This window comes from Rhineura floridana, chromosome 2 (assembly GCF_030035675.1).
Source record: "Rhineura floridana isolate rRhiFlo1 chromosome 2, rRhiFlo1.hap2, whole genome shotgun sequence".
Classification (NCBI taxonomy): Eukaryota; Metazoa; Chordata; class Lepidosauria; order Squamata; family Rhineuridae; genus Rhineura; species Rhineura floridana.
Window position 1 is genome coordinate 19,906,178 of NC_084481.1, and position 15,520 is coordinate 19,921,697.

At 40.1% G+C, this 15,520-nt stretch overlaps 2 protein-coding genes across 6 annotated transcripts in view; one reads left to right on the top strand and one right to left on the bottom strand.

The window, feature by feature from the left end:
* Window positions 1-15,520, top strand: part of ORC2 (origin recognition complex subunit 2) — a 31,481-nt gene that overhangs the window by 12,924 nt on the left and 3,037 nt on the right. For all 5 annotated transcript variants that reach the window (XM_061608043.1, XM_061608041.1, XM_061608045.1 and 2 more), the window contains 6 exons: window positions 1,663-1,761; window positions 5,785-5,894; window positions 8,169-8,301; window positions 8,842-8,938; window positions 14,514-14,660; window positions 15,063-15,234. In XM_061608043.1, the coding sequence (XP_061464027.1) occupies window positions 1,663-1,761; window positions 5,785-5,894; window positions 8,169-8,301; window positions 8,842-8,938; window positions 14,514-14,660; window positions 15,063-15,234 (758 nt within the window). The remainder of the gene's footprint in view (window positions 1-1,662; window positions 1,762-5,784; window positions 5,895-8,168; window positions 8,302-8,841; window positions 8,939-14,513; window positions 14,661-15,062; window positions 15,235-15,520) is intronic.
* LOC133378093 (cytochrome c oxidase assembly protein COX19-like) lies at window positions 12,357-13,461 on the bottom strand. The gene has a single exon (XM_061612880.1). The coding sequence runs from the start codon at window positions 13,030-13,032 to the stop codon at window positions 12,751-12,753; it is 282 nt and encodes a 93-aa protein (XP_061468864.1). The 5' UTR covers window positions 13,033-13,461; the 3' UTR covers window positions 12,357-12,750.

Consider the following 15,520-nt stretch of genomic DNA (forward strand, 5'->3'; position numbering starts at 1 on the left):
AACTGAATAAGGAATAAGGCCTTCTGAAACATTTCTGTTGACAGTCCAAAATTAAATTAAATGCAGCTCGATCTCTGGAAACATTTTGAACATGTTTAATGGCAATGTAATCCAAGCTAGCTTTGAATCTCCAGGCTTCACTCTGCAGAAATGTTCATCATAATGACCTTTGAAAAAAGAGTACACTGGAAATAATCTGTAATATTTCCTTGGGCTTGTCAAGAGATGAAATACAAACGTTACATATACGTATAAAAAGCAATTCGTATAAAACCCAATAGAGCTTGGGACCTGGGATCTTGAAAGAGTGCATTCTCCCATCCAGATGCACAAGTTCATTGAGATCCAGGAAGGAGGTCCAATTCTTAACTATTTTAGGCACCAGCTGAAGGCACACCTCTTTGCATGGACATATGATGGACATTAGTGTTGAGCCCATTGTTTGGTTGTTCCGTGAGTTCTGGTGGTTTACATGATTACCTGTTTTTATTGTATTGTTAATTGTATTTTTTTTTAAGTATCTTCTGGGATTGACCTTGAAGAGTGGGTAACAGATGTTTTAAATAAATACAATTAGTATGCATCTTTACTTAGAGGTAAGTCCCTGTATATTCAGTGGGATTTATTTCCCAATAGGTGTGTTTAGGATTGCAGTTTACAGTGCAATGCTATGCATGTCTCCCCGGAAGCAAATCTGAGTATCTTGCATACTCCCAGGTAAGTGTGTATAGGATTGTATCCTAAGTCTATGATAAGACTTGAAGCTTTTGCCTTGTGTATAAGACAACTTCTTGACTAAGACATAATAATGACTGTAGGAGCTGTTGAATGTTTGCCATAGTCACCCTAAGTGTGCTTAAAGAAAACCACCATTGTTGCTTTCCAAAAAGGAATCAAGACCAAAAAAGTTGTATTCTTCACTCTGATGAAACTCAGCTAAAATTAAATAGGGGGGGGGGGGGAATTGGGCTGTCATTTTTTTCTAACAAATTTAATACACATGCAAAGATAGCATAAAGACAAATCTGCTTTTCGCCTACCATTGTGTGTGGGATATGAAGGCAGTATTCATTTTAAATTATACCCTGTGCTCTCAAAGTGATTTCTTTTCCTCTTAGCCTCTTCCCATCTTTTTCGTCTTTGTTCCACCTTCACGGAAGCAGCTTCCCACTCAGGCTTGATTTGCAAGCCATAGTTAAAAATAAACTCTGGTTTACCACAAATGAGCAGTGCATGCTGCTCAAATGGTCCCCCTTAGCTTCTCCCCTACTCCATGTCTCAACTGAAACAAACTAGAATGCTGGTATAGCATTACATGGAAACCTTTTACTTTCTTTCTCTTAAAACAATGACTAGTGGAAGCTACCATTTGTGGTTTGTTTCCTCTGAACAAACCGCAGGTGCTGGTTTACATGTAATGCTAATCCGATGCTCTGATTTGTTTCCTCTGTGCTGGGGATGAGGAGCAGGGGAGGAGTGAAATGGGCACGACTGAGCACTGGATGCACTGTTCATTCATGGGAAACTATTGTTTATTTTTAACTATAGCTCAGAGAGTTTATGGTCTAGATTAGAATGGTGAGATTAAGCCATCAATTCATTCCCCCGTTAATGTTTTCTGGAGAGAATACTGATGATCCTTGTGTGTCTTTCTTTCCTCAGAGCAATTTGGTAGAAGAGTATTTTGAAGCACATAGTAGTTCCAAGGTTTTAACTTCTGACCGAACACTCCAGAAGCTACAGAAAAAAAAACTGGATCAGGTACAGTTCATGGCAGGAGTGACTGCTTGTATCAGAATTTTCTCTTGAGATGTTTGATCAGAGAACGTGCAAGCAACTGTCACTAGGTTTGTTCCTGGCAGAGCCAGGTGGCTTATTGGCATTTTTTACCTTACTGGTGGTAGCACAGTTAAAACAGCATGTTTTATTATGAGTCATCTATTTGAGGTATTCTTACAGAATCTGTACTTGGTGTCAAGAACACCTGGTTTCTAAAACAGTTCTGAGGCCAGGAATTGTGGGGAAACATCTTGCCAGAAATGGGGCCTCTGTGAAGGCCATGAGTTTGCAGTTCTCACAGCGAAGCTAGTTAATTAGGCTACAAGCACGAACACCTGCTTATCAGTGGAGACTGGTACTTCAAAGCCACAGACCTGGAAGGTTGGTGAATGCATGACTGTTGGGCATGAAAGCTCCAGAAGAGTTCATCATCAGAAAGCCTGCTGATTGGCTAATTAATTCCTGGCTGTTGCTGGGCATTTTCCCATAAGAATAGGATTCAGACCTTAGCCTTTGTTCCCCAATGTTCTCTTATGGTTGCTGATGCTACCTTTGTGGGGTTCCATCTTCCACCTGCTGTTCAGGCTATGCATCTCTTGAGAGATGTGGAACCATGAGGTGGTTTGCTTTTTACCTCTGTTGTAAGTGTAGATTAGGCTAGACAGTTTTGTTATTTTTGTCTGCAACTGTAACTCTGTTTTTTACCTGGCCCTCGGGTGTGGATTTTAAGAAACTATTTTGCTGCTATATTTGTGCAGTTATATTTTAATAAAGCTACTTCTTATTTACTAGTGCATGTTCATTGCAGGGGAGATTTGTCTAAATCCAGCACCTTGGCCATTTAACCACGGACTACCGTATAATTGGATATTTTGCCTAAGGCTCCAGAACAAGGAGTGCATCTTTGGGTCCTGTCTCTGGAATTCTTGGCAGGTCGTTTTCTGGCACGTTGGCCCAGAGTGGATGACCAGGATTAAGGGGTGGTGGCAGTCTACTTACCTTGCAGGGTTGGTGTTGGTTTATTCAGTCTTGGTAAGGGAGGCAAGGGTTTGTGCCTTGCCAGGATCAGTTGCCCAGGTTTGGGAAATGAGTCCTGGGACTGAACTGGGAGTGGGCATGACATTGGCACTAAGAAGCAATGGTTTGTCAGTATAACAGATATCGGTAAGCGGTATTCCGAGTGCAGGACACAAAATAATGGGCTCAAGTTACAGGAAGCCAGATTTCGGCTGAACATCAGGAAAAACTTCCTAACTTCTAGAGCGGTACAATAGTGGAACCAATTACCTAAGGAGGTGGTGGGCTCTTCAACGCTGGAGGCATTCAAGAGGCAGCTGGACAGCCACCTGTCGGGTATGCTTGAAGTTGGATTCCTGCATCGAGCAGGGGGTTGGACTCAATGGCCTTATAGGCCCCTTCCAACTCTACTATTCTATGATTCTGTAAGTAAGGGTGGTAGGGTATTAAACATAATTAGAGACAACATAGATCCTAATCATTGGTGTCTTTCACAGAAAATGCCTCCTCATTTTCAAACATACTATCACTTTGAAAACTCCATTTTAAAAAGAAAACTTGTTGTCTGGAATCCAGTTCCTGTGCAAATTACACATGTTTGCAGAATAGTATATTTGCCAGTTAAACTTAGTTTAAACTTAGTTGACAGAGAACCAGAAGAACTATGGAATGAAGTCAGAGACATTATCAGGGAAGAATGCAAAAAGACAATACCTCTAGTTAAAAAGAGAGAAAGACCTCAATGGATGACTGAAGAAACTCTTCAAATGGTTAAAGAGAGAAGGAAAGCAAAAGCAAAAGGAGATAGAAACACAGTCAGAACCCTAAGTGCAACAATACAGCAACTAGTACGTAGGGACAAAGAGAACTATTACAATAGTTATTGTATAGAAATAGAAGAGGACAGCAAAAAGGGAAGAACAAGAGCCCTATTCCAAAAGATTGGAGAAATGAAAGGGAAATTTAAACCACGAGTAGGAATGTTGAATAATCAACAGGGGAACACACTGTCTCACCGAGATGAAATAAAAGGAAGATGGAAGCAATACACTAAAGAACTCTATAAAAGAGATGCAAGGATGACAGATTCATTCACAGAGGAACCATATAATGAAGAACCAGAAATTCTAGAATGTGAGGTGAAAGCTGCTCTTTAAATACTTGGAAGAAACAAATCACCAGGAACAGATGGCATACCAATAGAGTTGCTACAAGCTACTGAGACTGAATCTGTCCAAATTTTGACAAAAATCTGTCAAGAAATATGGAAAACTAAATAATGGCCCACAGACTGGAAGTGTTCAATATATATCCCAATTCCAAAGAAAGGGGATCCCAGAGAATGCAGTAATTACCAAACTATTGCCTTAATATCCTATGCAAGTAAAATAATGCTCAAGATTCTACAACAAAGGCTCTTACCATATATGGAGCGAGAAATGCCAGATGTCCAAGCTGGATTTAGAAAGGGAAGAGGCACCAGAGGTCATATCGCAAACATACATTGGATAATGGAACGGAGCAAGGAATTTCAGAAGAAAATCACCCTGTGCTTTATAGATTACAGCAAAGCCTTTGACTGTGTAGATCATGAAAAACTATGGAATGCTTTAAAAGAAATGGGGGTGCCACCGCATCTGATTGTCCTGATGCGCAACCTATACTCTGGACAAGAGGCTACTGTAAGGACAGAATATGGAGAAACCGATTGGCTCCCCATCGGAAAGGGTGTGAGACACCCTATTTGTTTAATCTGTACATAGAACATATCATACAGAAAGCGGGATTGGACCAAGATGAGGTGTGAAAATTGGAGGGAGAAATATCAATAATTTTAGATATGCAGACGATACCATACTCTTAGCAGAAACCAGTAATGATTTGAAACGAATGCTGATGAAAGTTAGAGGAAAGCAGAAAAGCAGGACTACAGCTGAACGTCAAAAAGACTAAAGTAATGACAACAGAAGATTTATGTAACTTTAAAGTTGACAATGAGGACATTGAACTTTTCAAGGATTATCAATACCTTGGCACAGTGATTAACCAAAATGGAGACAATAGTCAGGAAATCAGAAGGCAGCTAGGACTGGGGAGGGCAGCTGTGAGAGAACTAGAAAAGGTCCTCAAATTCAATGATGTATCACTGAACACTAAAGTCAGGATCATTCAGACCATGGTATTTCCGATCTCTATGCATGGATGTGAAAGTCGGACAGTGAAAACGGTGGATAAGAGAAAAATCAACTCATTTGAAATGTGGTGTTGGAGGAGAGCTTTACGCATACCTTGGACTGCTAAAAAGACAAATAATTGGGTGTTAGAACAAAGTAAACCAGAACTGTCTCTAGAAGCTAAAATGATGAAATTGAGGTTATCATACTTTGGACATATAATGAGAAGACATGATTCACTAGAAAAGGCAATAATGCTGGGAAAAAAGGAGTAGAAAAAGAGGAAGGCCAAAGAAGAGATGGATTGATTCCATAAAGGAAGCCACAGACCTGAACTTACAAGATCTGAAGAGGGCAGTTCATGACAGATGCTTTTGGAGGTCACTGATTCATAGGGTCGCCATAAGTCGTAATCGACTTGAAGTCACATAACAACAACAAATATTTGCCAGTATAATGAGAGATTGGTTTGCATCCAGTGTTTCCCTTCCATTTGTCAAAAGGCTTTTGATTCAGCAGAGGCCACTAATAAAAGGGGGGAAAGAGGGGGTTTTTTGCTGATTTTTCCTGTCATGCTGTTCTGGAGGGTCCCAGGTCTCTGGAGCAGATTTTCAGGGGCTACAGGTGGAGGAAGAATTGATGGAAATTGCCTCCCAGTCCCTTCTGTGGTAGCAAATGCCTTGGCTGGATCATTGGATGCAACCTGTAGTAATTAAAAACTTTCTGACCATATCTTTAATTTAAAATGTTTTGATTCATTTCTTTCAGCCCTGCACCTTTTCTAATGGCTTATTTTTTCCCCTTTCTGATCCAGGAGGCCCTGCAAAACCTCTTGAACAAAGTACCTGTTGCTTTTACTTCTGAACGTGAAGAGTTAACCAGACAACATGAATCCCTCTTTTATAAATGGATGTTGCAATTGCAGTAAGTATCCCATGAGTTTCTGTTAAAACAAATTGAAGTTGGAATTAAGCCATTGTTTTATAGATAGACTCAGAAATAGTTCTCATTGCATAAAGCTGCATTTTCTTTACTGAATGTAGTTAATGTATTTTCTAGAATTAAGGGCCTGTTAAACAGAAACTCATGTGACTAGTGTCTGAGGGATGGAAATGCTTTTTACCCTGTTTCTTAAACAGACAGGAATTTATGGAAAGCACTGTGGCTGATGATAATTGGTTCTGCGTAACAGGAAAATACATGCAATGAAATAGATCCTAGATTGTACAAGTCCATTAGTTAATTGTCATATCCATTTTCCAAAGAAATATATGAGCAATAGGAACAGATTAGGTCATATTCTGTACATATTTCTATCCCACTTTTGATATCAGGAAAATAATCAGAAAATTGGCATAGATGCTTGCATTTTTTTATGTTCATTGACTGATAAAGGACAAACAGCAGTCTGGTAGGATAAACATTTGCAGCATTTGCATTGCAATCCTAGAGATGAGGGTTGGGCTGAGACCCTGGCTAAAGGACATCTCTACTTGGGTGTAGCTGATTTTCTAGGTCTTAAGCATGTAAGTAAATGTTGTGTATAGCATTGCCGTGTGATAAGAGAAAAATGGTCTGGAGTCCTGAAAAGCATGTGGTCTGCAGAGGAAAGCATTGCCACCTGTGCTTTGTGGTTGCCTTCATCCTCCATTAAGTATAGGTCATCCAGTAGAGTATAGCTGAGACAGCTGGCCTTGTGCTCAAGAGGCTTACTTGCTACTTTTAGCATTGCTGGTGCAGTACTTGAGCCAAAAGAGGACCTGTAGGGCCTTTATTACATTTCTATCCCACGTGCCTTCCAAGAAGCTCATGGTCGCCCCTCCCCATTTTATCTTCCCAACAAACCTGGTTAGACTGAGAGACTCTCCCAGTGAACCTCATGGGTGAGTAGGGAAATGTACCTGCATCTCTCCAGTCCAGTACTGTAACCACTACACCACATTGGCTCTCAATATTTATCTATTGCTGATTAAAAAAAAGGTCCTTGCAGTGGTTTTGTTATGAACTCCGCTTTAGAATTTAAGGTAGATGATGAAGGATTTGATGATTAACAGTTGAAAGCAATCGCGTGGCAATCACAGGATTTCCATTCCTGTGCTCCCTGTGCTGATGTGCAAAACACTTGCACTGTGAGTATGTTTGTGAACACGGGAGAAGCAGCAGGTAGGATGGTATTGTCTGAGCCTTTCCTCGCAGACCAATTTTCCTTTGCAGTTGCTCCACTTTTCCTCACTTGAGAAACAAGCTTGTCTTTGAATGCCAGCTTGAAGGAGAGTGGACATGGGAAAGACTGCAAAGGACCACTGGCAGGGGGAGAGATAAATGCCCTCCTCTCTCTCTCTCTCTCTCTCTCTCATTCAACATTTCCACCCTTGAAAATGTCTGCTACTCCTCCCTCTGCTGCTTTGCATGTGAGTGGTACACATGGCAGTGGGAATCCCATTTTTGCCACTTAGCATGTAGTTTTGATATTCAGAACTGGAAAAAGTTTTTTTCCAAAGATACTAAATTTAATCTGCTGTTGTTCAGAAATAAAGACAAAAGGTATGGGTTTACAAAAGAAAAACAAATTCAGTTGTAACTGTCAAAAAAAAAAGAGTAGATGCTGTTATTGGTAACAACTCTTTCAGTAGGGTATACTATGCAATCTGCTCACTATACACTATCTTGTAAAGCTTATGCATCTAGGCTTGAGATTTATATTCCCCAACCATGCTGCTTACCTGGAAAATTTGACCATTCCAAAATATTGGTACTTTTTCTCCAGAGCTAGATTTACTTGCCTTCCCTCTGCGATATCGGAGGGCCGCTTATGACAAACGAGTTTGTCCCTGTATGTCTGCTGATATCGAAACAACAGCTCATGTTCTTTTTGTTTGTAACCTTTGTAATGCCGAACGCTCCAGATTCATTCTTCCCATTATCAAAGGTTTCCCAGGTAGATCTACAGACTGGTATTTGAAATACCTATTGTCTGACACAGACAAGTCAATTTCAGTGCTAGTTGCTTTTTAATTCAGTCCAGAGTATACGTAAGATGGTTACTCTTTAAACTTTACTTATGGTAAAGTTATCCTATAGTACTGTATAGCTATACGCATTTTAGATTGTCTAATCAATTGTATATTGGGTCTGTGACCGCATAATAAAATTTGTTTGATTGATTGTAAAGCTTAGGGATTTTTTTATTTCTTACAGCCTGGGATTCAATATTGTGCTGTATGGACTAGGTTCAAAGAGAGCTCTGTTGGAGAACTTCCGCATTTCTCTGTTGCAAGATTGTGTTCATATTGTTGTGAATGGGTTCTTCCCCAGCATAACTGTGAAATCGGTAAGCAAAAGAAATATACGCATTCATTTAGAGAAGCAAGCAAAAGCTTCAGTCCAAGTTGCGTGGTCTAGATAGCTTTTCCATTCCATTAAACACAGCTCAAAATGGAGTTCATTTACATTCTGTTCAGCTCTTAACTCTAGAACACAAAGACAGTCCACGTTCTGGATTTACTTTGACTGCAGCTAGAGTTCATTTGCAAATTCCACTTATAGGAAAGGGCAAGCTACTATAAACATATTGCACCAGTTGGAAACTAGAAAAGCTTCACTTGTGTGTGTTTTACCTTTGTGCTTATGAAAGCAGCAGACTGCTAAGGGGTGCTTCACATATTTTCAAGTACGTGGAAGGCCTTCTGTATATTGTATGTGTGGATTTTTTCACTACATGTTGCTTTCAGTGTAGGAATTCTGTAATGTGTGAGGTAACCTTAATATTCAGAAGCTTGTTTTTAGCCTAGACTTAGAAGAGAGCTTAAAAGCCATTCTTAAAAACAATAGTCACAAAGAAAGATGGTGACTTGCCACTTCATTCTGTCAGATTCTGAATTCCGTAACAGAAGAGGTGCTGGATCATGTGGGCACTTTTCGCAGCCCTCAGGATCAGTTGGACGTGATCATGAAAAGATTTAAAGAAGGTAAAGTATATGCATAAGATATCCTAGAAGTTTGGACTCTCCCTGTGTTAAAAAAAAGTTTGGATGAGCCTCACTGTTGGCTTTTCTTACTAATGCATTGCTTGCACGTCCAAATACAGTGACTTCAATGGTGCTTATTTTGGTAATTCAGCTCAGATGCAATACTTACTTATAAAACATGGGACTTGCTCCAATAGGCTTTGTAGCATTGTGGGGGGTCAACAGGTTATAGCTGGGATTGGTAACTATGCATTAGTTTCAACTAACCAACTGTGAAGTCCACTCCCACCATGACAGTGCAATAACTTCATATGCATTTATCAACATAGATTGTTGTTTCATGAAATTATATAACTCAGGCTGTAGGTTGATGAAATAATTAAATTTCTTTTTTGTACTTTGACATAGATTCATTTCAATTTTTGACAGTTTTAAAAAAAATTCGATTTATTTAAGACTTATTTCTGTCTGTCTGTCTCTCTCACACACACACGCACACACACGACATCTCAGCTCTGGGTTCTTAGATGGAAAAAAAAGATTTAACAGCATTTAGTAACCATGGTATCCTTCTGGACCTTCTGGCAGGGATAGGGTTAGGAGGGGAACTGTTTTACAATGGTTCCAATCCTTCCTTGAGGGTTAGTTCAAGAAAAGGCATTGAGCAACTCATGCTGACCACTATTGGGTTATAGCATCCTGTAGGCATTTATCTTGTTCCCCATGGTGTTTAACATCTAAAAGGAACCGCTGGGAGAATTGTCCAGGTGTTTGTAGTGCATTGTCACCAATATGCAGGACATGGTATGGGAAGAGTGGCATCAGACTGGGGAGTAAGTCCAAGGTATTAGGCATAAGTAATATCCTGTACCTTTGGGAAAGCGACAGCAATGATCTCCAGTTAACTGGACTAACTTATTCTGATATTCTTGGCCTGAAGACATCCTGCATTCTCTTGACAACCATAAAATGGCACCGGTTCATAGAATCATAGAGTTGGAAGGGGCCTTGTAGGCCATCGAGTCCAACCCCCTGCTCACAGCAGGAAATCCACAGCACTGCAGGTTAGGTGCACTGCTCTCCATCCAAGATCTGCATCACACCTCTCACTGAAGCCAGGCAGGTCTGGGCAGTCCTTCAGAAGAACATCTCCCCTTGTCTGATAGATGTTGTGCAAGATACAGCATACCATGATCATAGCAAGGTGTAAAGCAACCTTTTCCTCACTTCTAGACACCCAAAGGCTCTCTCCGCTCCCCAGAGAGGAAGGTGTGCCCCTCAAGCTTATATGCCAGGCACAATATTTGAAAAATAGTTCACAGCCATATCATAGTTCCTCCCAGAAACGCTGGTGTACACATGCATAAATGGGCCCTTGGCTTCGTCAACTGTCTAAAAGAACCATGCTGTAGAGGCACTTTCAATTTGCTGGAACAAAAGGTGCTAAAATTATCCTGAAGTTGTCAGCTTACAAGCATCAGACTTTCTGTTTATTCAGGCTCTAACATTGAGCTGCTTCTTAGCTTTCTAGGTTCTCATTGTGTTAAAGTCAGAGGCTAGGTACACACCATGCATTTAAAGCACGTGACTTCCCCCAAAGAATCCTGGGAACTGTAGTTTGTTAAGGGAGCTGGGAATGGTAACTCTGTGTGTGGGGGGGGCAAATAACAATTCCCAGAATTCTTTGAGGGCAGTCATGTGCTTTAAATGTATGGGGGTGTACACAGCCAGAAATGTGAACTTTTTAAACATTACCAGTTTTCAATACTTTAACTCTGATAGCCTTAATTCTCTTCTCCACCTTCAGAGCTATTCTTTTTGTCCTCTGTGGCATTAAGCAATTTAATGAAAGTACTTTTGACCATTGCTGTGTACTTTTCCATTATACATTGTTGCTTTCCTATTCATCCCTTGATAGAGGTTAGCTGGACAGAATAACAGCCATCCCTATACATTTTCTTCACTTCACCTCACAACACAGAAGCTGAGAAAGTTTTCTGCCTTGCGAGGGAAGCCTTGTTGTGGAGGAGTGAGGCAAGGAAGAGATCCTGCTGCTAGGCACAGTTAGGAGTGAGGCTTTCTTTGGGAAAACACCAGTTAGAGCAGCTTAGCCTTAGGAGTGGTTTCATTTTCCATCCACTCGTCTTGTGTTTCTGTAGCTTGTCGAGTGACCTGGGCAGGACAGCTGAACAAAACCATGGTTAAGCAAGGGTGCTGGGTGTGCATGTAGCACCAACTCATAGTGGTGGTTTAAAAAAAAAAAAATTCAGGTTCCCAAGCCAAAAACAAAAACCATGGCTGCAGATCATGGTTTGTTGTATAGCTAAGCTGCTGGGCAGGGTTCTGACAGTCAAGCAAACAGTGGTTTAATAAACCATGGCTTAGCATTGCATGTAAGTCAGGTCCCTTGTTATCCCACCTAGGATGGAAGCATGTTTGAGTGGTACAAGAGTGGTGTCTTATTATCTGGTAATTTAACTTGAAAGAATGTGCAATTCTTTTTTCAAATATTTGCTTGTAGCAGAGGAATGGGCCCCAGCACCCAGCACCAAGCTCTCTGCTTCCCTTTACCAGTTCCTCACCCTTGCACAGCACAGCTTGCTACTTTGGTGTGTCTTAGCACTAGAGGAGAACTAACTGCAGATGCCACATAGAGGTGTCTCAGCGCCCTGTTGCTACTAGCTTGTTATACTGTCCTGTGCTTTGCTGTTGAGCAGTTTAAGTATCTTCACTTGCCTTTACTTATTATTTATTTATTACATTTATATCCCATCTTTCTTCTAAGCTCAAGGTAGTGTGCAAGCTTGAACTTTTAAGGTGCGTTGAAGTGGAGTCAGGTTGTCAGCCTTTCTCCTGCCAGGATCTAAAAAAATAGAAACTTGCTTTATAAAAAGTCTGCAACTCTTACGTTAAAGGATTTAGACTTTAAAGGACAGCCTTATAATAATGGTGCTTCTAGAAAACATTTCTCAGCAGTGATGAGAACCAGAAGCATTTTCTTCAATATGAAAGGTCAGATTCTAAACTAAAATCTCTGCAAGATTCCACAAGATGTATATACGTGTGTATACAACACAAAAATAGACCTGGTGGTTATTAGTTGGAAATTATTATTCGAATGTCCCAACTAAAAGATGAATGTTTTTTTCCAGAATCAGTATTTTGTACATGATGCCATTAAGTACCATCATCATCATCATCATTTTATTTGTATGCCGCCTTTCCACATAAAATTGTGCTCAAGGCGGCTTACAACAAGGTGAACAAAAATACATGTCAAAAACAATTGCAAAAACAATTTCCTAATAACAAAAAATAAAACAGTGACATAACAAATATAATAACCAAAAACAACTTTTCAACATTATGAACATAATAAAACAATTATTTAAAAACAAAAAAGTAACGATTAACACCCCAAACCCCTAAAGAAAACCATTTACTGTATCTCCTACAAAACTTCATTATTCAGAGGGGAGGCTTGTTTTGTATCAGCACATGTCTACTCAGAAGTACTTCTCACTGAGTTCACTGGGGCTTACTCCCAATAAATTGGTGATAGGATTGCAGTAATCCTATCCCCTTATTTGAGAGTAAGCCCCATTAAACTCAATGAGACTTATTGTTGAGTAGACAGCATATAGGTTTGCACTGTAACTCTTCTATTTGGCCAACAGTTACAGCATTTTCTTTGAAGGCGCACTTCATGTTGCAATCACATTTGAAATATACAATGCACAATATGTACTACTGAAGATTTGCTGCTTTCCATAAGAGATGGTCAGGATTTTCTCCCTTTTCCTTTCTCTTCATTACAATGTCTTAGGTTGGGTTTCTGATTTCTCTTCTGTTAGGTCTTTAAATCCCAACTTTTCCAGCGGTTCTTTGGACATAAGTTGCCTCTCCATTCTGCATTCTAAATATTCTTTTGATTCCTGTCTGCACAAAGCATTCTCAAACCTATTTTCCTTCAGACACTTCATGAATTTTTCTTTGAATGCTGTACATTCACCGAAATGATCCAAAGGGAAAGAGCCTTTGTCTGGTGGCCTCGGCTTGAAGCTTTTAGTCCCGAAGTTCATAGCCGTAGACATGGCGAAGATCCTCTCCCCTGGCAGCCGCTGTGCCTCTTAGCAAACCATGCATGTTACTCTACTAGAGTGCAATTCATGGGTGTTTCACTGGAGAATGGAGATTGGTGTGGTTTCTTCTCACTGTGATATAAACCATCATGTTTATAAAGGCTTCTTCTAGTCCTGAAGTTAGTTCCACACTCCATGCATTTAAATGGTTTCTCCCCTGTGTGGCTTGCTTGATGCTGATAAAGGTGTCCTTTAGTTTTGAAGTTCTTTCCACATTCTATACATTTATAAGGCTTCTCCCGTGTGGATTCTTTCACGTTTACAAAGCTTTCCTTTATTGCCGAAGCTCTTTCCAAAATCTGTATGTTCATATGGCTTCCCCCCTGTGTGAGTTCTGTAGTGTGAAGTAAGCTTGGCATTCTCTCTGAAGCACCTTCTATGCTCTGTGCATTGATATGGCCCCATACAATCCTCACGATCCTGCACATCACCTGCTGCTGAGGTGTCCTTCCCGTCTTCTTTGGAGTCCTGGTTAGGCAGATCTCCTTCTTCCAAACAGGAAATGAGGCCGCCTGATGGGCGACTCTCCCCTCGATGACATTACTCAGGAACAGAAAAATGCTTCCATCCCCAGACCAAAAGAGGTTCCACAGTACAGATAAGCACCAACCTGCTGAGGTCTCCTCTTCTTCTTTGGGGACCTGGATAAACAGACTTTCTCCTTCTTCCTTACAGGAAGCGAGGTCTCGTTCTCTTTCTTTGTCCTGAGTCCTGGGCACGCTTCAGCGTTCCTCCTCCTGCTCTCCAAGATCAGAGCTAAACCAGGATGGTTAAGCTTAGAATCTTAATTTTCTATTTTTATTTAAGATGACTAGTATTAATTTCTAGCTGTCTGATTAAATAGTGATAGAATTCTAGATTTGAATCAGAGCTTAACCAGGATGGTTAAGCTTAGAATCTTAATTTTCTATTTTTATTTAAGATGACTAGTATTAATTTCTAGCTGTCTGATTAAATAGTGATAGAATTCTAGATTTGAATGAGGATACTGCTCAGTGTCCTTAATTACAAATGAAATATTTTTTTAAAAATGCTTAACATTCAATGGATTTCCTAATCTCTCTCCAGTACTAAATCTTAAAAATAAAAATTACCATGGAGGGTTTTTCCAGAACAAATCTTGGGTGGGGCTCTGGATTTTAGGTACTACAATATATTATAATATGGGTTAAAATGGAATTCCTCTTATTCTTTATTTGAATATTCAGAAAACACCAACTAAGCACCAACTAGCCATGAATCTTGGATTCTTAGACACTTGAATAAAGGCTGTTGGGCCAGAATATCTGTGTCCTTAGGAATTGGTACAAGGACTTTTGGAGATGATGGGCAGCCACAGAGAACTTTCTAGCATTGGTTTGTTTTTAGACTACAGCTGGGAGACTTGACATCCTGTTTTTTACTTTTGTCTCCTGTTACTTCTCATTTGCCAGATCCTTCGCTGGAACTGTATCTCATCATCCATAACTTGGACAGTCGGATGTTGAGAGGAGACAAAAACCAACAAATCCTAGGACAATTGTCGTCTCTTTCCAATATCTACCTCATAGCATCTATTGATCATATTAATGCACCACTCAGTGAGTATTTAGGCCTTTCAGTCCTCTCTGCGTGTAAAATTCATCGTAATTAGTAGTAACATCTATTTTTGGTACATATGTAATATGTTCTTAACGATCTGGTATTTGCATCTGAACCGAAGCTTGTCTGCAAACCTGGTATTAGTATTGTGTACCCAGGTATTGGTAGTCATTAATAGTTATGGAATCCACACAGCTCCATAGACTAATTGAATTTATAGGACTGGGCACATTGTTGTTCATCAAGGGTGGGGCACTGCCAGTCCACAGTGTAGTGCCATCTGTGGCCTCTCCTCTTCGATCCCATTGTGGTTTCCGCTACAGCAACTGATTTAAGAAGCATTATTCCCACCCCTGCCAAAATCATCTTTCTTTACTTTTATTTGTCTTCTGCCCTTGTAGTGTGGGATCAAGGAAAACAAAGCATGTATAATTGGTTGTGGTATGAAACAACCACTTACAGTCCTTACATAGAAGAAACATCCTTTGAAAACTCCCTCTTGACACAGCAATCTGGGTCTTTGGCTTTGAGCTCCCTCACACATGTTCTGCGCAGCCTCACTCCTAATGCAAGGTAAGAAACCTTCAATGTGACCAGGGCTCTTAATTCTCAAGTATTAGGAAAAATCTTTTGGCACGAAACATTTATGTTGGAAATGGAAAGCTTCTTTTTCATATTACAAATCTGGGTTTTCAGTAGGGATGTAAAGAAGGGAGCAGATACATTGATGCATGAGAGAGGGAGCTGTACAAGAAAGTACAAAACCAAAAATAGAGAGAGGATGCGAAAAGTGACCATGTGTAGATTTGAAAGCTTTTTATTTTCTGAATTCAGAACATTGTTTCCTCCAGTATTGTTG